General features: G+C 50.1%; 1 protein-coding gene across 1 annotated transcript; it reads left to right on the plus strand.

The window, feature by feature from the left end:
- Positions 1 to 4,776: 4,776 nt before the first annotated feature.
- HTR6 (5-hydroxytryptamine receptor 6) lies at positions 4,777 to 23,191 on the plus strand. The gene is made up of 3 exons (XM_038377092.2): positions 4,777 to 6,205; positions 18,331 to 18,489; positions 19,431 to 23,191. Exons 1-3 carry the CDS (start codon positions 5,480 to 5,482, stop codon positions 19,854 to 19,856), a joined length of 1,311 nt encoding a protein of 436 aa, XP_038233020.1. The 5' UTR covers positions 4,777 to 5,479; the 3' UTR covers positions 19,857 to 23,191.

The raw sequence follows: 23,191 nt of genomic DNA on the forward strand, positions 1-23,191 counted from the left end.
ATCTAATTTACCTAGATTTCAGTAAGGATTTTGATACCGTGCCACATGGGGAATTATTAGTTAAATTGGAGAAGATGGGGATCAATATGAACATCAAAAGGTGGATAAGGAATTGGTTAAAGGGGAGACTACAACAGGTCCTACTGAAAGGCAAACTGTCAGGCTGGAGGGAGGTTACCAGTGGAGTTCCTCAGAGATCAGTTTTGGGACCAATCTTATTTAATCTTTTTATTACTGACCTTGGCACAAAAAGTGGGAGTGTGCTAATAAAGTTTGCAGATGATATAAAGCTGGGAGGTATTGCCAATTCAGAGAAGGATCGGGATATTATACAGGAGGATCCGGATGACCTTGTAAACTGGAGTAATAGTAATAGTATGAAATTTAATAGTGAAAAGTGCAAGGTCATGCATTTAGGAATTAATAACAAGAATTTTTATTATAAGCTGGGGACGCATCACTTGGAAGTAACAGAGGAGGAGAAGGACCTCAGAGTATTGGTTGATCACAGGATGACTATGAGCTGTCAATGTGATATGGCTGCGAAAAAAGCTAATGCAGATTTGGGATGCATCAGGAGAGGCATTTCCAGTCGGGATAAGGAGTTTTTAGTACCGTTATACAAGGCACTGGTGAGACCTCACCTGGAATACTGTGTGCAGTTCTGATCTCCCATGTTTAAAAAGGATGAATTCAAACTGGAGCAGGTACAGAGAAGGGCTACTAGGATGATCCGAGGAATGGAAAACTTGTCTTATGAAAGGAGACTTAAGGAGCTTGGCTTGTTTAGCCTAACTAGAAGAAGGTTGAGGGGAGATATGATTGCTCTCTATAAATATATCAGAGGGATAAATACAGGAGAGGGAGAGGAATTATTTAAGCTCAGCACCAATGTGGACACAAGAACAAATGGGTATAAACTGGCCACCAGAAAGTTTAGACCTGAAATTAGATGAAGGTTTCTAACCATCAGAGGAGTGAAGTTTTGGAATAGCCTTCCAAGGGAAGCAGTGGGGGCAAAAGATCTATCTGGCTTTAAGATTCTACTGGATAAGTTTATGGAGGAGATGGTATGATGGGATAATGTGATTTTGGTAATTAATTGATGTTTAAATATTCATGGTAAATAGGCCTAATGGCCTGTGATGGGATATTAGATGGATGGGATCTGAGTTACCTAGGAAAGAATTTTCATAGTATCTGGCTGGTGAATCTTGCCCATATGCTCAGGGTTTAGCTGATCACCATATTTGGGGTCGGGAAGGAATTTTCCTCCAGGGCAGATTGGAAGAGGCCCTGGAGGTTTTTCGCCTTCCTCTGTAGCATGGGGCATGGGTGATATGAGGGAGGCTTCTCTGCTCTTTGAAGTCTTTAAACCATGATTTGAGGACTTCAATAGCTCAGACATAGGTGAGGTTTTTCGTAGGAGTGGGTGGGTGAGATTCTGTGGCCTGCATTGTGCAGAAGGTCGGACTAGATGATCAGAATGGTCCCTTCTGACCTTAGTATCTATGAATCTATGAACCTATAAGAAGAACATTTTCTCTGGGCCTAACAGCAGGTCCTCTTTGCTCCGTGCACCACTTGATTTTTTTGTAACGCTCTGCAAAACAGCATGCAGGGCTGATGTTCAGGGATCAGGGCTGAGCTATAGGGCTGGGGAATGAGGGATTGAGAGAGCATTGGTCAGAGTTTTTGAAGAGGTGGTAAAAAGCGTCTCTGAGAAAAGCCATTCATTTGGATCACTCCTTTTCGTTCATTTCCCGGTTTCCCATTAGTTCTGCCAGCAGCCCGTCAATGATCAGGGACCAGCCTCATCCTGCAGCAATAATTCATCCAAAGGCCACTTGAAGCCGTTCGGGGAAATCTTCGGGGTTTGCTTGTCTCTTTCTCGAGCCTCCGTTGTGAACTGTCTGTGTGGGCTGCTCAACTCTTCTCCTCCCTGAGGCAGAAGCAGGGTTGGAGTCTCAGGAGCACAATAAATGATGGCTGGCTTTCACCCACCCATCTGGAAAAGGGAGACAAACATCTTACTTGGGAAATGTTATATATTTAAAACTTCACTGATCCATCAGAGTTGCGGGCCAAATAGGCCAAATTCTGCTCTCCACTCTACTGGTGCCAATCCAAAGTAACCCTGTTGAAGCCAAATGCATTACTCTAGTCATTGCCAGCGAAACAGCGCAGAATCTGGCCCCACCTCTGCAAATGTGAATCCCAGGAAGATGTTCTTTTGAAGCAGTCCAGTGGCTGGATATTAAACAACAGCAGCAAATTAAATATCTTAGAAGCACCCGGAGGTGGATTGTTCAAGACACAAAGTTGTGTAGTTTCCCTCCCCCCTCCACATTTGTTGGAGCTGCTCTCGATTTTAGGCATTTAATAACAGTTAAAGATTTGAATGGTTTTTTTGAACTAAATAAAAATATGAAGCGCTGAAAAGACTCTAGGGAGGAGGACAAAATAGTCTTATTATTCTTTTTTGTGCTAGGTGCTGTACAAACACAGAAAAAGACAGTCTCTGCCCCAAAGAGCTTCCAAATCCAAGTATAAGACAAGAGACAACAGATGGATGGGTGCGGATAGAAGGAAACAATGAGATCAGTTGTTCTCCATGTTCTCTGAAGACAGGACAAGAAGCAATTGGCTTAATCTGCAGCAATGGTGATTTAGGCTGGATATTAGGAAGCACTTGCTGATTCTAAGTATAGTGAAGCATCTAGTGAAGTTATCTAGGGAGGTTGTGGAATTCCCTCCATTGGAGGTTTTTAAGGACAGGTTGGACATACCCTGTCAGTGATGATCTAGGTGTACTTTGTCCTGCCTTAGCATGGGGGTAGGGGAGGCTGTACTAGATCAGTGGTTCTCAACCTTTCAAGACTGCTGTACCCCTCCAAGAGTCTGCTTTGTCTTGTGTATCCCCACGGTTCACTTCACTTAAAAACGACTTGCGAACAAAATCAGACATCAAAATACAAAAGCGTCGCAACCACACTATTATTTTGCTGACTTTCTCATTTTTACCATATACATATACAATAAATGGACTGGAATACAAATATTGTACCTATCTGTCAGTGTGACACTTGAGCCTGTTTGTCACTTGTGAGCCTGCTGTTTCGCCCGAGCTGCAGGCAGCGGGGCTGAAGCATGTAACTTAGCTTTGCAGGGCCTCCTGTGGGGTGCAACCCCAGGCAATTGCCCTGCTTGCCACCCCCTAATGCTGGCCCTGCACTTGTGACCCCCCACCCCCAAACCTGTCCTGTAACCCTCCTGGGGGCTGCAATCATGTTGAGAAACACTGATCTAGATGAGCTGATGTACCCCCTGGAAGACCACTGAGTACCCCCAGGGCTACACCTACCCCCGATTGAGAACCATTGGACTAGATGACCTCTTGAGGTCTCTTCCTGCCCTACAGTTCTATGATTGTGTGAATACTGGTCAGCGTGCTAGGCTGTGATCTCAGTACACCTGCAGCCTGTTGTCAGGATTTAGTAGGCATGACAGCAAAGGGGAATTTGGTGGAGGGATTTGAAGGTGGCTAACACGGTAGCTTTGTGGCTCCTTAGCTCTGTTTGCAAACCCTCTGGGATCATGGGAATGATGTATGAAAATAGTCCTAAGACAGCCCCAGCCCCAAAGAGTCGAAAAACTCAGGCTCTGACCCTGCAATTGATAATGCTCTGGCATGTCACTGCACCTACAATGGGTCCTGTTGATGTCCCTGGGGCTCCCCGGGCATGCAGCAGAGGCCTTGGCTGGGAACTCTCTGTTGTAGGTTTGGGGCTAGATTAACACCAAGGCACACCAGGTGAGCGTGGTACTGGGCAGGCGGTGGGGGAGTGGGGAACAGGAGCTGGAGACATGGCTGACACACGTGGTTGGTAGCGGGGTTGTGATGAGGCAAAGGAAGTAGAGATTCGGGTGACTCTTCCAGGCCACCTAGCTGTCTTTTGGAGACTAATTTTTGTGTTGCACCCACCTGTAAATGCAGGCTCCCATCATCACCCAGGGCCAGCTCCTCAGCGGGAGTCAACTGGCTTAAGTGGAGCTATACCTGATTTACACTAGCAGAGGCCTTGGGCCGTGCACCAGTCCAATAGCAGAGGACTTAGAGGGGGAGGAAAATAAGAAAGAAATGGTTAAAAAACAAAACAAAGCTGATGTTTCCAAAAGGCCCCAAAGAGCTTTTCTCTCTCTTGTCACCTTGGTTTGTAAATGAGAAGAGTTGGCCCCATCGCCCATGTCCCTTCCCATGCAGACAGGGCACCCAGCAGACAGGTCACCCACCACCTAGTTTTCAAGTGACCCAAGCAACCTGGCTTCTTCCATTTCCCTTGGATTGCTGCTCCGAATGGACCTCCTGCTTATGATGGTTTTCCCGATAGCTGATATTTCTCGTGCTCCGATGCCATGGTGAGGGATGCAGTACCTGGGCCTGAGCCACTGAAGATGCTCATTGATGGCAGTAGGTTTTGGATCATGCCTTTAATGCCTAGGCAGCGAGGGGGATCCTAGAAAAATCCCTCTGCAGGAACAACCTGATCCCTTGCTAGCTGTTTTGCTGAGATCATAATGTGTTTTTGTGTTGCATGCTGCTGGATTAAACCATCCATCAGGCTCAGTGACTGTGATTAAATCCTTGCTGATCAGCACAGCGTGCTGGATCTTCCTCTTTAACCCAAGCAGCTGAGTTTGGGGTAGATAGTGTTTGCTGTCTCTTTAAGGGCAGAAAAGAAAGCTCTCCAATTGCTACTGTATAGGATTTAGACTAGATCCCCGTTTCCTTTAGCAAGAATAAGAGGGAAGGAGGATGCTAAAGGGGAAGGAGGATGCTCATGCACACACCCACCTCTGGCCAAGGGGCGACACCTCTGTGCTACCTTCGCACACATCTGCCCATTGCAGCTTTCTCCCACAACCGAGACTCTATAGGAGCCTCTCGTTTCCCTTGCATCAGGGTTTATTCTGCCTTTTGCCTGCTCTGCCTTCAGCAGCAGCCGTGATCGGACACACAGCAGCTGAAAGGAAAAGGCTCGCAGCCCCCAGAAGAAAGAGCCCTACAGGTAAGGCAAGGAGGAGGGAGAGAGTGAAGCCAAGCTAGGAACTCAGGGGCATCTGCTCCCCGCACCAGCCTCTACCCAGTGGTGGCCAAGCAGGAGTCTAAGTGTTATTTGCAGTCACTAGGAAATGCCTCGGTATGAGCCCTGGGATGGGGTAGGGGGACCTTTCTTCTGCTGATCGGCTCCTGATCATGTCATTCTGCCCTGGTTGCCAGTGAAGAGAGAGGAGGAGAAGAGGGGGAGAGAGAGGGACGGAGGAAGAGAGATCTGGATCACACGTCTTCCCTTTAAAAGCTGGCCCATGGCAATGATCACCTAGTCCTGGTCTCTCTCTGTGCCGAGCCACCCAGGGGAATCGCTAGCTGCCCTCCTCCGCACCTCCACCCCCAGCCCCTCCTCCCCCCAGCTCCTCAATGGCAGAAGATTTTGGGAGCCCTAATGCCAGTGTGATTGGGGAGAGGTCCCTGGCTGGGGGGAGCAGCTGGGTGGCCGCCTTCCTCTGCTTCATCATCCTGCTGACCACCCTGGGGAACTTCCTGCTCATCCTGCTGATCTTCACGCAGCACTCCCTGCGCAACACCTCCAACTACTTCCTGGTGTCCCTCTTCATGTCCGACCTGATGGTGGGCCTGGTGGTCATGCCACCAGCCATGCTGAACCAGCTGTATGGCCGGTGGGTGCTGGAGGTCGAATTTTGCTCCATCTGGTACTCCTTCGATGTCATGTGCTGCAGTGCCTCCATCCTCAACCTCTGCGTCATCAGCCTGAACAGGTACTTGCTCATCATTTCCCCACTCAAGTACAAGCTCAGGATGACCTCCTGCAGGGCCGTGTTGCTTATCTTCACCACCTGGACCTTGGCTGCCTTGGCCTCCTTCCTGCCCATCAAAATGGGGTGGCACAAGCTGGAGTTTGAGATCAGGCCCCTCAATAGCACCTCCCACATGGAAGAGGACCAGTGCAGGCTCCTGGTCAGTCTGCCCTATGCTCTGATAGCCTCCTGCCTGACTTTCTTCCTCCCATCCATGGCTATCTCCTTCACCTACTGCCGGATCCTCCTGGCCGCCAGAAAGGAAGCTGTGCAGGTGGCATCGCTCACCACCAACGTGGCCAGCACCTCCGATGAACCCCTGCAACAGGTAATGAGGTTTGACTGTTGGTGGTGCTTTGCCCTGAGTGCGTGCAGGAGGGGCTGGCTGCTTCATGCCTGCTGATCCCACAGCCAGGTCGGTGGGTTTCACCCTCGCTGCCCTCTCCTTGGAAGGCTAGGGAAAAAAATCATACCCCGCCTATGAAACCAGCTGTGGTGGTGACCACTGGAGCTTGAGCTCTGTGGCTTTTAAACCCATTAAAGGGGTGGAATCTTTCAGGCAGAGAAAGTCATTGGGGATGTTGTAGCCTTGGGTTGAGGTGCAGAAGGGCTGGGGGATGAATGGGGGTGAGAGTCAATCAATTTATGCAGTAGAGGGAGCCTGAGGATTGACCCCCCCGTCCCTTCCTGGTGCTTTCCAATCCGTCCCCAAAAGCCCCCTGCCCTCACAAGGTGGAAGGATTAGAAAGGATCATACCATACAGTTACAGGCAAGATCAGCTGGAGTCTTCCTTCACTCCCCTTCCCCCACCTTGGAAAAGTTCCTTTGTTTGTAGCTTGGAAAGTTAAAGCTGACGTGATGATAATTTACAAGAGGAATGAAAAGAGGTGGTTCAGGGAATGGAGACAAGTTAAAGCTATTTTGAGAAGGGGTTTAACTGGGGAGAGGAGAAGCTGACTGAAATTCCCGCCCCCTTCCCCACAGCTCTTCGGGGGGCTTAATATTCAGTATCCTCCCAAGAGATCTCTGCCCCCATCCTTTCCTCTCCGGTGGTTTCTATGATCGCTTGTTAAATAGGAGCTTGATCCAGCAGTGAGGAAGGCCCCTGCTGACTTCAGTGGCAGCTGGATTGGGGCCTAGGTTGCAGCAAAGTGCCATTGACCTGGGTCAGCAGCCTCCTGGCCTTTGGGTAGCCGCTTCCACACAGCGAGGAGTGCCACCGATTAACGAGGCCTGGGCAGTAAATGGGGAGAGAACGGGAAGGGGTGGTCTGGGCTGGCCTCAGAGAGCCTTGAAGCATGATGCCAAGGGAGGAAGCAGCGAGTGCCAGGGGGGAAAGGTGCTCCCACAGGCCCGGGGGGGGGCTCTCCTTCTGGTCAGTCTTCTAAAGTGTGTTGGGGTTTGCCTGGATTAGGAATGGTGGGTGAGGTTAGCTGAACCCAGCTTGGCCTGGACCATCTTACTCAGCTTGACAAACCTGGCTGGACCGGGAACGTGTGGGGGCCTTTGCTGCACTAGAGCCATGGGAGGACTGAATTGCCAGTTGTTATGGATTTCTATGGGGCAGATTCGGGAGACCTGGGTTCTGTTCCTTGCTCTGCCACTGGGTGTCCTGGGGGCAAATCATTTCCCCTTTCGGCATCTCCAATTTCCCTAGCAGTAGAAGGAGGGTGGTGATACTTACCTGCCTCTCACTGTACGTCTACACTGCCATGAGACACCAGTGCCAGCTGAGCTCCTGGGCTCACGCTAAGGGTGGAGGGTGGGACCCTCCCTCTCAACTTGCAGGGTCCTAGAGCCTGAGCTGCAGCTTGAGCCCGAACATCTACACAGCCCCTGAGCCCGAGTCAGCTGGCACAGGCCAGCCGTGGGTTTTTGATTCCAGGGTAGGCAAACCCCCGGGGACTGTGATTACACGATTCTGATCCTCAGCCAGAGGGGGCTATACTGTGCATGCTCATGCTTAAGGATCACTCACTATTAGCATTCCGGGTTTCAGAGTAGCAGCCGTGTTAGTCTGTAGTCTCAAAAAGAAAAGGAGTACTTGTGGCACCTTAGAGACTAAATAAATTTGTTCGTCTCTAAGGTGCCACAAGTCCTCCTTTTCTTATTATCATTCCAATACCTTGTGCATTGCCTTCTCCTCCATGTTCCTGAGCTTCACCCAAGAGCCCCCCCATTGTTATTGCATCAATAGCCCTTGCAGCAAAGGGCCCCGCAGAACAACAAGCTGGAAGGCCAAGTGACTCATCTTCTCCAGTGTTTCTCGCTCCAGACGGGCAAACTCAGAAGTACTCCCTGGTGGAGTTTAGAATAAGCATTTAAGCTAAAAATGTGCTGAACAGAGCCAGCTCCAGCAAAGTGCTGAGCGCCTTCCATTCCCACTGTCTACAGTGGGCACTGATGGGGCATAATACTGGGCAGAAACAGCTCAGCACCTTGCAGGATTGGTCCCAGGCTGAGGCAATAAGGTGGGCTTGTCCCGTGCACCCACACGAATATCGTCACAACACTCTGAGCATTAGATCTGGCCGGTGCAACCTCCTCCACCACACCTGACGAGGGGCAAAGGGTCAATATGTTGCCAAGGCTCAGGGACGGACCCTGCACAGTGGGACACCTGGCTCACAGGCTCGGTCGGCGTCGGTGGCTCAGGGGGCGAAGGCGTGTCGGAAAGGGAAGCCTCCAAACAGGATGACACTTCTGCAAATCCGAGCAGGTGGAGCAAGGCGGGAGGGGAGAGTCGGGCATCAATGGGAGGGGGCGGAGGAGCTGTGAGAAGTTAGCCCTAATGTCAGAAGGGTGCTGGCACAGCATGGGGCAAGGCTAATGGCCCAGAGGAGGGGATGGAGCAGCACCGTAAAGCTGCGGGCGGGGGGGGAACCAGAGGAAAGGGTCACAAGAGGCAAAGGAGAGATGTCCAAAGCCACCGCAAACAACAGGGGAGAGGCCTGTTTGGCTCCAAACAGGTGGCTGAGGTGGCTTACGAGAGCGTGAGGGGAAGCTGGGGGTGGGCTGCCATGTGTCCCGGGGGCTGTGTCGTGTAAGTCTCTCTGCCCGTGCATTCCTGAAGGAAAGAAACCCAAGCTCCAGCTCCCTCAGGGTGCATGGGGGAGCGGGGTGGGCAGAAGGGGCTGCTGAGCTAGGACAGACGTGCTAACTTGTGTGAATTTATCGCCAGAGACGTGATTTCTAAGGGAAATGACGCCTCCCTCGGGATCTTATGGTAGAACGCTCAAGTCTCAGGATCTTTTTCCCAGCCCCGGGCTGTGGTGAGAGTCCCTGTCGCTTCCCACCTCTCCATCCCCCACCTCTTCCCTCAGCCGTCCATCCCCCACCTCTCCCCATAGCCTTGACGCACACAGCCTAGCGTGTTGGCTTTTGCGGCTATGCATTGCATGGGGAACCTAGGCACCTCACTCAGGCTTTCCTGTGATGTCTACGCACCTAAAAATTAGGGGCCACAATGCTCAGCATTGCGATGTCCAAGCCCCCTTGTAGAGCTGGGCCTTTAGAGACCCCCCCCCAACTGAGCTGGAGGCGCCATTGTGCTAGGTGCTGTACATACCCATAGCGAGAGACAGACCCTGCCTCAAAGAGCTCAAGATCTAAACAGACAAGAAACACAAAGGAATATTTACCACCCGCATTTTACAGAGGGGCAGCTGAGGCCCAGAAAGTAAGTAAGTAAGTGTGTGTGTGTGTGTGTGTGTGTGTTGGTCTTGGCATGCAGGAGAGACCCTCAGCTAGACTAAACAGGTCCAGCTGTACTGACGTCAATGCTCTGTTGACACCAGCTGAGGATTTGACTCATAGACTTTTATTTATACCTCAGCTACTAAAACGCTCCAAAACAGAAAATCCACCCTGAGAATGGTCTGGCACACGCATCTGCTAGATGAAGGAAAATTTCCTGATTTGCACAATGTAACTAAGGCTATCCCATGGGGCAAAAACCTCACAGCTGGGGCCTAGCCTGTTTGGTAAACTCTTAGCAGCGCTGAGTTGGAGACAGCAATGGAGTTACACTATCTGGGCCTGATCCTGTGAGAGGCTGAGTGCACTCGCCATCTGCTGCACTCAGTAGGGGGCCTGCCCCCTCACAGGAGCCAGTTGGCAACTGGCCAGGTTGGGCCCTCTGGGCCTGATTCTGCACTCATGGCAACAGTGCAAATCAGGAGTAAATCAGGTGACAGAACAGAGAGCCAGAGTCCATGGGACTGACTGTCCGGGTTTTACAGCACAGTTACACCTGATTTACTCCAAAGCAGGGGTGAGGAGACCCAGGACCTGCGGGTGTTTGTATTTCTTGGTTATTTCCCCGCGGTGCCCTGTGCACTCTGAGGAGAGCCTAGTATTTAGCTGCATCCACAGTCTCACAGCTCAGACCATTTGTTTAAATTCTTTGTTAGTCCGTGGTATATCCTGGAAGCCCTGCTGGCGATTGAGCTGATGCCAGGCCACTGGCAAAAGTGGATTTTATTTTTTGTTAGTTTAAAAGTTTTTCTCCCCAGGGAACAGAGCAAGGGGCCTGATTTCCCTCTCACATCAGTTTTATACTGGGGAACTCCGCTGGCGTTACTCTGGGTTTGCACCGGTGTGAGTAAGTGGAGAACTCCTTTGTGTCCTGATTGTTTTCGTATCTATGGAAAAAGTCCTTTTCTAAGCAAAGCGTATGTGGGGGAAAGCCCATTCCCACAGGTTCAAGCTCTTAGATGCAATCATAGGATCGTTATGTCTAGAGATCTGAAGAACGCTAAGTTTAATTTCTAAACAATTGAGATGCTAGAAAAGAAAAGGAGGGAAAAAATGACCAGGAGGGTTTAAAAATATATGGTTCTTCTTGACATAAATAACTCCACATATTGGATGAGTTCAGTGTTCAAGCGTTCATGATTTTAGGCCTTTCTTGGTTTAACACTCTTGGCAGTATGTTCTGGTTCTCTCAGATGAGTGTGTTCTTTAATCTATTGCCTTCAAGGGGGTCAAAGTACATGATGGGTGAGAGATGTCTGTCCAGTGACTCCCAGAAATGACAAGATTTCTTACAAGAAGGAGAAAACTTAAGAGGGTAGTTTAATGTAAAGTGTCGAGCTCCTGCCAGTTCCCCCCAAATCTCTCTCCATCCTCTCTCTAGGCACTTGGGACATTTTGCACACCTAGAGCACCCTTCCTTCTAGAATTTCACAGCACTCGATTAATTATGCCTCCCCGCACCCATAGGATGTATGTTAAATATTATTTACCCCCATTTTATAGATGGGGGAAACTGAGGCCCAGAGCAGTTCAGTGACTTGCTCAGAGACGCATGCTGGGTATAGAATCTAGGCACCATCTCCTTAAAATCAGCAGAAGGTATTTCTCTCCTGTAGTGGTCCTGACCCCCTCCCTCTTCTAGTCCCTTGCTCAGCACACGGTACTTTGGTTCTCACAGGTGTCTGGTGATCTAGATCATGATGGGGTTTCACGGTTTGGCCTTTATGAACGCTGGGGAGCCCAGGAGTTTTGCTAGAGAAAAAGAAGCTCACTCTCTCGCTCTCCCTCGCTGTCCCTCCTTCTCGCTCAGTCACTTATGGAGAAGGTACAGCAGTTACCACTTTTGAAAATGAGACTTAAACTCCTAAATCAGTTAGATGTTGCAATGAGCAACACCTAAACCCCTTTAAAATATGGGCCTTACTTCCTATATGATGGGCCAAGATTCTCCTCTGAGTCATTCTTGATTTATACTAATGAAATTCCACCAAAGCCAATGGAATTACTTGTAATTTACACTGGTGTGAGAGGAAAACATGGCCCAGTAATAGAGGATTTCCAATTCTTCTCCAGTGCTATAAATCACTGATCCCTAGCCCTGATGTGTCATGAAACATTGAACTTTAAATCCATCTCTGAGCCAATGCTGAATATTGTCCATCTATCAACTCAGCCCACAGCAATATTTGTGGGGAAAGAAGGAATATCTATATAGTTGTACATATCATCAGGCTCTCCTCACCTCCACCAAAAGGGTAGCTCTTTTAAGCTATTTGGGATGTGGAAAGTTAAAAGCAGTCTGACTAGAAAAATAGATGGATAATGAGCAGGTGCAAATTGTCAGAAGTAGGAAATAAATGCAATTTATGACATGGTTCCACAATTTGTCATATGGCTGTTGCCATCACTAAGGCTACAATTTAGTCCATGACTTCCAGCAACCTCTGTGACCTGTGGTGGTCGCGGGCTGCAGGGTCTCCCACCACCCGTGGGGGGCAGGGAGCTGCAGGTTACCCCTGCTTCCTCTGGTGGCCCCCAGAGCTCCAAGCTGCCACAAGTGGCAGGGAACCCTGCAAGTTCCCCCTGCCGCAGGTGGCGGGGAACCCCAAAGTTCCTGGATGTCATGGGCAGTGGGGAACCCTGCAAATACTGGCCACAGTGGGGGAACCCCTGAGCTACTAGCCATCATGGGCCCCCAGAGCGGGGGTGACAGGGGAACCCCCGAGCTCCCAGTTGCCATGGGTGATGGGGTCCCTGGAGCTGCTGGTGGCAGTGGTGCCCCACAGCTCCCATCTATGGTGGGTGGCAGGAGCATGCCACAGCTCCCAGATGCTGTGGGCAGTGGGGAAATCCCCAAGCTCCTGGCTGCTGAAACCCTTGAAGCTGCAGGTGGCAGGGGTACCCTGTGGCCCCCAGCTGCTGCAGGCAGCCCCTTGCCCCTGCCGCTGCCCCTCTTCAGGCGGTGTGAGGACCCACAGATCCCCATTTTGTCACAGATATTTTTAGTAAAAGTCACAGACAGGTCACGGCTTCCATTAATTTTTCTTTTTTGCCCGTGACCTGTCCGTGACTTTTACTAATAATATCCATGACATAATCTTAGCCTTAGCCATCACACATGTAATATCCAAGCTCATTTATCTCTTTTTCTCATCACAAATCTTTCTAATTATGTGTGTGGGTTTATATATGTAGATGTGCATCAGATGCTGCATACATATGGGAAGAAATTAGTTCTAACTGGTAGAGAATTTGAAATTCTACAACACTACATTATTTTGAATACCCGTCTTCTGATTTTACTATATAGGCTACAATATTAAGCAAGCTACATTATAGACTCCTTTTTCAGAAATCACTGGTTGAGCTGCTAGATGTGTTTTTACACATGGAAGATGTCTGATTTTGCATATAATATATATTTCCGCAGGAGAAAATTATTTGTTACTAAATGTAACGGATTTAATTCTCTAGTAATGGTCTCTATTGACCTAGTATCCTACAGCGAACAGACCAACTTAATTGCTTTTAAATACCTTGATTTAGCTTGCTATTCTTTTTCTTTCACATAAGGAGCTGGGAGTCTCTGACCCAGCCAACTCACTTGTGGATAAGTCATAAAGTATTTTAACAGGTGGAAGGAGAAGCAGAGAATAAATAGACAAAATACAGGAGCAATTTTGAAACACCTTTTCTGAGAGATTAGACTTTGCCACAAAATGTATTTAAACATTCTAGGTCATATCCATATTGCTGAGGATCTGACCCAGAATGTTTCTTTAACTAACATCCGTATTCACACTGATGAACTTCGGTCTGTGAAACCGTGTCCCTCATTGATAAAAAGGAAGGGCTTTCAGCACCCTGGACAGCAGGGACTATACAAGCTGTATTAGGCCTCATTGCAGCCAAGCACTTTTAAAGCACATGCTTAAATCTTTGAAGTCAATGGGACCTAAGCGAGTGCTCAAGGTCAGCATGTGCTCATGTGTGTTGTTGAATCAGGGGCTTACAATGTAAACATCCTGCTCCCAGTTAAGCCAATGGAATGAAAATTAAGCTTTCTTGATCATGCTGTACAAGGAATGGTAGCAGTGGTATGTAAGAAAAAGAGTCTTGTTACATCTCTAGTAGTACAGTTGTCATTTATCTCCACCACTGAATGAATTTAACTGGGATGACAGGTAAAAATAACATGCAAAGCAGAGAGCCATCAGGGTGTTATGTTTTAAATCTCTTCTGTTCTTTGAAGGGTGGGCAGATCAGCAAGCTGCAACTTACTTAATTACGACAGGATAATTTAATTTGAAATTGCAGGATGCATAGATGACAGAGCTGGCTCTGAGGGGTGTAGATTGAGCCCTTTCTTTGAAAAATGTAATTAAGCTGCTGTTATAATCAATAGCTAGATATGCACCCTGAGCCTAGGCTTTATCATCACTCGATCTTCAGTAGTTTGAGGCATTTGGGTTTCTGCAATAATAAAAAATCCCCAAATAATATAGCCATTATGGTTCAGTGAGTAGTAATTTTTCTTTCCCCAGTGGCTTTTTTTTTAACCACAGCATCCCCTGCTGTGAAGGATCATGGTGGTTCTTTTCACACTTGGCACCCAAAGGTTGATTGCACCATAAATCCCCGAGAAATTCAATGCAATACAAGTCAGTTCAGGTAGATTGTGTACCCCCTGCACTATGCAGCTCGTCAGTACTTTCAGTCACAGTTTGAGCTGAGCCTGCGCTAAACCTGACCCGCCCCTGTGTGAGCTTGGGTAATTCACTTAAGCTCTTTGACCCAGAGCCTCAAAGATATTTAGGGACCTAACTCACGTTCATTTCAATGGGCGTTCGGTGGCTAAATATCTTTGAGGCTGTAGGCCTTTGTGTCTTAGTTTCCACAGAAGTAAAATGGGGGTCATAACACCCACCTACCTCCCATGGGTGCTCTGCTTAGTATGTGATGTGCTATTCACACATTATAATACTGCTGCTGATTCCACTGTGTCTGGGACCATCTGTGCTGAGACCCTCAACTCCCAATAGCTGTGGAGATCAATTAGCACCTCAGCATCTTGCAGGATCAGGGCCACAGAAGGGTGCCATTGGATTTGTCCCACAGTTCATTGTGCCCTCATCACACATTGCTCAGTCAAGGGCCAGGACAACATTTTCCTTATGATGCCACCATTTGTGTGGCACACCACACCGGGGAATGTGCTGCTGGCCCATAAAAGGGGATCTGCTCCTTCTCTCGAACAAGCTACTGGTTCCTTCTCACTAGCGCTGCAGGGGGGCAGCTGTGGAACAAGTGAGCTGTTGGGAAAGGCAGCAGACTTGCAAGTACAAGCCATGCTGTGTTTGTGGGACAAATGGCTCCCTGCTGCAAACAGTGGCTGATGGCAGGTTGTCATAATTTTTGCAATCGATAATGCAAAAAAATATGGAGGGCCACATCCCCAGCTGGGAAAAATCAGTAAAGCTACTTAGAAGTATAGCTACTCTGCTGATTTACATCACCGGAGGCTCTTGCCCAGGGAGTGTAGTGCTGGGACATCCATCCTCTGGCTGGGAAAATTACTGAGGATTTCCTTGGCTTCCCACGACTAACTGATCTATGGCTCAAGGAGCACGCGTATCTGGGCACAGACAACCCACTGATGGCAAGCTAAAGTGACTTATGTCTTTGTCAAGGTTCGTTTTCTTTCTAGCCCTTGTCACCTATTGGCATGTCCAGCCACGCTGGTGTTTAAAGGGTGAAGGCCTGAAAAGCTTCCTGTTTAGTGGATTTCCTGACCAGCGTTTGCACTTGTATAATGTTGAAAGAGCTTGAAAGCCCAGCAAGAGAATCTGTATAAAACGGAGCTGTTGCTGCTTGTTTTCTTCACCTAGGCATATTATTCTTGGCTGGCTACTAACGCTGACGTTTACAATCCACTCCAGGAGGCTGCTTTGCTTCTGAGCATCACTTTGTAACAGATCTACAACTTATAGCAGTTTCCCTTCCTCTCTGGGGACTCAGCTGAGCGCAGTGAGCCCTGTCCACTGCTGGGGCTGATGTGGGAAGGTGAGTATAAAGAATCTGTTTGTGCCTCCCCCCACCTCACCCCCAAAGCTGGGGGGAGATTTCACATTTGTCCATGGTGCAGCGCAGTGGAACCTCATGGCTGTTCTAAATGATGCCAGCTGCAAAGGGCCTCTCCAGCCGTCAAGGATCACAGGAGTACAGGTGCCCAGCGGGCAGCCCTGCTTTTTTACTGGCCGTGCCCCCGGGGCTAGGCCTTTTTGCTGGCTCTGTACTACTCCTGCCTTCTTTGTGCAAATGACAAGGCTCAGCTGGCTGCGGTTCCCCTTTGCACTGGTGGTGTGGCTCTAAGGGGCCACAGTGGAGTCCAGGACTTGGGCCCCTGTTTCTGGGGTAAAGTTATTGATTGCAGTAGTGGTTACTCGCTATTTACAGCAGCTCGAGCTTGGCATTGGGTGCAGTGACTCATTTCAAGCCGGCCAAAGCGAGGGGAATAAACAAGGCCCCAGGAAAGCCGGCGGAGTGTGGAAGGAGGAGCGGGGATAACCGCGTCCCTTCTCCCTGCGTGAAGGGAATGTCAGTCACTGGGGACAAATCCCATTTGCTTGGTGCCACGTTGAGCTGCTTGCCTTTCAAACACCCGACAAGGGGAGTGATTGCATTAGAGATTAGCCAGCTTGTCACTAGGCTAGCACAGCTCTCCTTGGGCCCATGGTATTACAGGTAGGCAGAGACACGGAAGAAAGGGGGAGTGGAACGCTTAGTGGAGGGATCAAGGAACTCTTGGGGCTAGGGCAGATGAAGGGCCCCATTCTCTGCTGCCCTGCACTTCATACAGACAGCCATTTGCCCCAGGGCAAGGTGCTGCCCGTCTGAGCAGCTAGCTTGGCACTCACTTTGCCCTGGTGTAAATGACCACACAAGGTGCGGTGCAATGGCGACGCAGGCCCTGTTGCTAGACATTAAGCTGTCTGGAGCACACAGGGAAGGGGAGGCAGAGAGGACTGCTTTGGTTTGCCCAAGTTATAGCTACATGGGGGAGGGAGGAGAAATAACAGTCCAGCAAACACAGGTGCTGACGTTTGTTTTTGCTGGTGGGTGCTTTTGGAGAGATGTCTGGGGGGGGGAACTCTGCCAGTTGGAGGGGGCTATTTTCAGCATATTTATACATTTCCTTCATATTCTAGTTATTGAATATGTGGCCCTCATTGGTATCTTAGCAAGCGGTGGGGCCTTGGGGGATGGAACAGAGAGAAGCGGGTGGGGGCACATCAGGGGAGGGGGTGGCAAGCAGTGAGTGGTGGACAAGGGGCCTTGGGGGGGTGGAGAGGAGCATGTGGGGGCACCTCGGGGAAGAGGCAGAGTGGGGGGCGGAGCCTGAGGGGAAGAGACAGAGCCAGGGTGGAGCACGGGTGGGGCTGGGGAGGCGAGCAGAGGCGGGGCCATGAGGCGGAGCGGGGCCAGGGCCACAGTCTGGGCACCAGTAGCCCCCCCACCACACTTCTAGGGAGCTTCCCGCGCTCCTGCCCAGCCTCCCCAAATACAAGGTCATGTGCTGCCTATGACTGTGGCTTGTGGGTGCTGAGCAGCCCCTATTTTTGGGGGTGGCTGCTTGAGGCCTGGAGCACTCGTGGAGCCAGAAAACCATTTAGAGCCTGATTTCCCCGTCTCATCCCTTCTTATGGCATCATCTACAGCTGGGCGTAGGGGGGGTAAAATGCTACCACATCGGGCCAGTAACAATTGGCTCCACTAGGTGCAGGGACTGGCAGCGTGGGCCCAAGGGAGCAAGTTTGACGCTTGTCTCAGGGGGTGCAAGTGTGCTGAAGGCAGTGGATGAGAGAGCGAGGGGAAGAATTAACATGGGTCATCGGTGCTGTTTACGGGAAGACGCTACCAGGCAGGTAATAAACGCCGTTGGGGCTGAGCGATGGAGATCTAGCCAGCTCCACACCACCCCATGCAGTCACTCCCCCCTGCTCAGAGGAGGCTGACCCCAACGTTGTTAAGTTAGGCCACTGCTGGGGAACCGCACACACGAGCTCTGCCACACAAAGGGAGCTTTAAGTCACCTTTGTGCACAGCCACTCCCTGAGCCATCCCCAGTGTAAATGACAATAGCCCCAGGGCTGCTCTTAGGTGTGCCAGCTGGTAATGGCTCCCCAGGGGCTGGCCTGCTGGCTGGGAATTGCTGGTGCACAGCAGTCTGTGCTATACAGGGTCTTGTACCGTGCTGCTCACTGCAGGACCCGAGACGTGCTCGCAGCTTCCCCCGATATGCTTCCTCAACTGCTCCGGCAAAGCCTGGCTGCCACGGCCCGGGGAACGCTGACACGCTGCTTGGCTCTTTACCCGGCGCTGGAGTTTACTATCATGCTCCTTAGCTTTGTACCAGTGCCCGGGGCACAGGCACAGGGGTCTTTTATGGAGCTGGCAAGGAAAACGCATGCTTTGGGGTCGGGCCCTCACTTTGTTCTAGGTCTGTACAGTGCCTAGCACAATGGGGCCCCAGGGGCTGACCAGGGGTCCCGAGGCGCGCCTGCAGCACAAGTGAATAGGAAGACCAACCTCTGCTGGATCGGCAGGTCCTCGACATGTAAGGCAGAGATGCCTCCCCTCCAGCCTGTGTTCTTTCGTCAGCCCCCTTGTCTCACATGGTTTCTTGTCCTTTTCAGGTCCCCGGAGCTCAGAGCCAAGCTGTGGCCATGAGAGAGAACAGGAAATTTGCCAATAAGCACAGCAAAAAGGCGCTGAAGGCCAGCCTGACCCTGGGAATCCTGCTGGGAATGTTCTTCGTGGCCTGGCTCCCCTTCTTTGTTGCTAATATGGCACAAGTAAGTTCTGGGCAGAAGAGGCCAGAGATGCCCCTGCCCTTGTACGTCAAACCCACTCACAGCCCCGGGAAGGCCCCTGAGAAGGGAGAGTTGGTCACTGGCGCCTGTGATAGCGATTAGCTCAAAGTCTGTGGTTGACTTAGCCAGGGCATCTTCTGCATTTAATGGTAGGGAGCTGGCCCTTCCCCGCCCTGCCAAGATGTACTGTAATCTCTTTGGGGAAAGGTCTGTGGTTTTTAATGGATGTAAAACACCCAGCCTCATCTCAATGACAATAAGTTACAGCCAAGATTTAGGAAGCAAGGAATTTGGAGATCTTATTCATGGCCCTTCCTAAATACCAGTTTACCATGCCCAGCCCCTGATTGGTGCCGGGCCAACCCTCCTCGGAAATTTCTTTCCTGACCATCACCTCTCAGCAGCTCACCTGCCACTATGCCAACACCTTGCTGCAGGATCAGAGCTCCTTGCTGCTCCATGCTGCCTCATACATCAACCAGGCGAGGGCATGCTACAGGCAGCCAACTGCTGAAATATGACCTGTCTGGGGCGCAGACAGCATCACCCTTGCCCCTGTAGCCAAACCCAACTCCCTCTGGAAATGGAGTTTGGACCCCTTGTCTCCCTTCCCTTCCCACAATGGCCTTGTATTCATTCTCTGAGCAGTTTCTATAGTTGCCTGCCCCAACCCTTGAGCCAGACAGGATCTGCCCCAGGACCCTGCAGTGTTTATTGCATGCAGTTTCTTTTCTCTTAACCCCCATGGGGACCTGCCTCCTTGGAGAACAGGGGAAAGGCCGGACTTTGCCTCCAACCTACGTTGTGCAAAGCTGGGTGGGAAGTGAGCCGTAGCAGCAAGGTGTTGCCATGCCATTGCAGATGATGCTGGGAGAGGGCAGGAGGTGCAGCCTGTTCTAATCTGTGCTCTGTCTCCCGCCCAGGCAGTGTGTGACTGCGTCCCTGCCGGCTTCTTTGATGTGCTCACCTGGCTTGGGTACTGCAACAGCACCATGAACCCCATCATCTACCCCCTCTTCATGAGGGACTTCAAAAGAGCCATGGCTAAGTACCTGCCCTGCTGCCGGCGCTCTTGTGAAGGCCGACCTAGCGCCATCTCCCTCTTCATGCAGAACTCCAACAGCGGGCCCAGGCTGGGGATGTCCCTCAAGGACGTGCTCACGCTGCAGGGCGAGACGGACTCAGTTGACTCAGTCATCCAGGTGAATGAGCATATCTTGCTGCCTGCCTGCAAAGATCCCCACCTGGAGTCCATCCCAGCCATGGGTGCCGACTCAGTCAACCTCTTCAACTTAGAACACATGGACCAGGAGCTGCAGATCAACCAGCTGAACACGCCCATGGATTGACCATGCTGCCCCAACGGGGGTTGCGGGAGGTTAGGAGGGACCTGCTCTTGGTTCCCCCCGCAAGCTTAGGCTATGCACAGACACCTTAGCAGTTCCTTCTGGAATATAGTGACACCCTGGATGGGGAAGCCAAGGAGGGCGTCTGTGTACATGTACAAGCCTTCTGAGCCAAAGTTTTAAGCCACAATATACTCCCCCTATACATAGAAACTGATCCCAAAGTTCACTGTCTCCTTAATCGTGGGGAGGAGGGAAAACGTGTCTCTTCTTTGTATGGAAATCACTGATAATTTTTCAGTGGTTACAGGTTGGGATTGTTTAAATACGATGAACCCAAACTTTATTGCCAAGTTTACCTGCCTGGTGTTGCTTTCCTTATTCTCTACTTGGTTTGTCACTGTCCCACTTCCCCCTCCTGCTTTGTAATGTGGAGAGCACCACAGGCACTTTTACCTTCTGCCCCATGCGTGATCTGCCCAGGTTTTAAGTGTTTTATGGTCCCTGAGCTAAGCAAACAGTGGCGACACTTTTTCCTCTGCTCGCTTATAGTTTAAAATTGGATTAAAAAGCAGTACATAGTAAAATTATAGTCAAAGAGAGAGAGAGAGAGAAACAAAACTTACCAGGCACGGAAGGCCAAGGGGTCCAGAACAGCCAAAGGCAGCCACTGATGGCCATCACCACTGTTAGCAGGAGAACAAGTGCTCAGATGCTACAGTGATGCGGGCGTAGCATTATCTGATGAGAGAAGTTGATAAGACATAAGAGCTGCCAGACTGGGTCAGACCAAAGGTCCATCTAGCCCAGTATCCTGTCTTCCGATAGTAACCAATGCCAGGTGCCCCAGAGGGAATGAACAGAACAGGTCATCATCAAGTGATCCATTCCCTGTATCCCATTCCCACCTTCTGCCAAACAGAGGCTAGGGCACCATCCCTGCCAATCCTGGCTAATAGCCATTGATGGACCTATCCTCCATGAACTTATCTAGCTCTTTTTTGAACCCTGTTATAGTCTTGGCCTTCACAACATCCTCTGGCAAAGAGTTCCACAGGTGGACTGTGTGTTGTGTAAAAAAACACTTTTTTTTTTTGTTTTAAACCTGCTGCCTATTAATTTCATTTGGTTATCCCTAGTTGTTCTGTTAAGAGGAGTAAATAACAATTCCTTATTTACGTTCTCCACACCAGTCATGATTTTTATAGATCTCGCCTTCCTTTGTAGTATGGGGCACAGGTCACTTGCTGGAGGTTTCTCTGCACCTTGAAGTCTTTAAACCATGCTTTGAGGACTTCAATAGCTCAGACATAGGTGAGAGGTTTATCGCAGGAGTGGGTAGGTGAGATTCTGGGGCCTGCATTGTGCAAGTCAAACTAGATGATCATAATGGTCCTTTAGACCTTAATGTCTTTGAGTCAGATCCCCCCACCCTTAGTCGTCTCTTTTCAAAACTGAAAAGTCTTATTAATCTCTCCTCATATGGCAGGCGTTCCATACCCTTAATCATTTTTGTTGCCTTAGACCACCATGAGGAGCATCTGTACAGTCAGCTAAGGCTGAGCTGCTCAGACACTGGGCTGCATTACAGTCCTGGAATCAAGGCGCTATGCTCACCCTTGCCACGCTCTTCTCTTCCCTAGCTCCTGACTCCTTTGTTGCACATTCACGTTCCTGAGCTGGATCATGAGCAGCTCCAAGTCTCATGCTCACACAAAGCCAGTCACCAGTGTGGGTTAGAACATGTGCAGTTGACTGGGAGATTGTGGGTAATGAACTATTACAACCAAGGTCTTAGTCCTAACAACTGGGGCTGTTGCCTGGGCAGCACTGGAAGTAAGGCATGTTCCAGCATCTCCCCCTCGCAGGGCTGGTGTGATGCTTTTTAGTTTGAAGGACCACTCCCTGATAGCTGCATGACGATCATCCAGCGTTTGCTGCTCCTAAGCAGGTTCTGAACAGTCCCACGCTGCCCCCCCCGACACACACACACACGCTCTCTCTCTCTAACAGCACTGATGGCGTGACGAATCCCTCGAGTCTTTTCATGCTACTGTTTCCTTGAGAAATCATCAGTGTGGTGGGTGTCAGAGCAGAACATCAGGCTGCTGAAAGACTCATTATATCGTGCATATCGCCACAAAGAGGAAAAAGGGCACTGGTAACTAGCTTCGGAAATAATGATTTTTTTTTTGCTCTTACAATCCTGCCGCAGAGGCTGATGGCACGTGAATGACAGTGGGTGACACTGGCCACCGTGCTTTTAGAAGCTCCGTTAATGAGGCAAGAATTCCCACCACTGGTCAGAGAGCAGCAGGGTTAGGTAGCGCTGGAAAAGTCTGATGGTGCTGCTGTGATCAGAAATCCCAGCTCCCCCACCCCCTCAGCTGTGCAGAACTCACTGTCTGGTACTCAAGGGCTTGATTTGCTCAGTCTGACTAAGGGGGGGACCCCTCCCCCCTTCCAAGTGGAATTACTATGCTTATGCCCTGCTCCCTGCCCCATTTAATTACAATAGCTTTTAAAAGATGGTGCAACAACCCCGTCCCTTTAATACAGGTGAGAACAGTCAGTTCTCCTTGGGCAGGGAAACCCCTGGCTGCTTCTCTTGCATCTTCCTATTTGAAAGCACCAGGGTGGGGTTCATGTCAGGGAGGGTGGGTGGGGGTAGAGTGCTACTCTGTTCCAGCCATGTCCACCTGCCAACATGCCCATGGGGTGGAGCTGCAGGCATGTTAAGAGATGCCGTGAGCACCCATAACTGCCAGTGAAGGCCCGTAGGCATTGCCAGTGCCTTGTACCCCTGAAAATCAGACCATTAACTGTTCTCTGCCTCAGTTTCCCCACTTGCAAGGTGGGGGACAAAATGCTCCCCCCACTCTTGTAAAGTGTTTTGAGAGCCTCAGATTAAATGTGGCTAAGTGACGGTGCTGCGGAGTTGTCGTCATGCTGGATGCTGTTGTAGGGAATGGATTCATTATAATTGGCATTTGTATTAGGGGAAAACTCTTTGAAAGGGGAAAAAGTCAAATCTGCCATGCATTTTGGCACTGCTGCTGCTGCTCTTTGTGACGTTAGCCCCAAGTCACGGTAGAGCACAAAATACTCTAGGGGTCGCAGTAGAGGTGGGGTCCTGGCTGAACTTTAAGATGGGCAATTGCAACTTTCCTACCTACAACTACCATGGCACTTTGGAGACAAAGTTTAGTTTTATTCTGTGTACAAAACCCTCGTGCTGTGCCCTGTGAAATGGCTGCGGTGTTCCAACAGTGGGAGAAGTGATTGGTGCATAAGGTTTGTAAAAAGCATTGGAATAAAAAATGTGTCATAGGATTAGT

The sequence above is a fragment of the Dermochelys coriacea genome, chromosome 18 (genome assembly GCF_009764565.3).
Source record: "Dermochelys coriacea isolate rDerCor1 chromosome 18, rDerCor1.pri.v4, whole genome shotgun sequence".
NCBI classification, from domain to species: Eukaryota; Metazoa; Chordata; order Testudines; family Dermochelyidae; genus Dermochelys; species Dermochelys coriacea.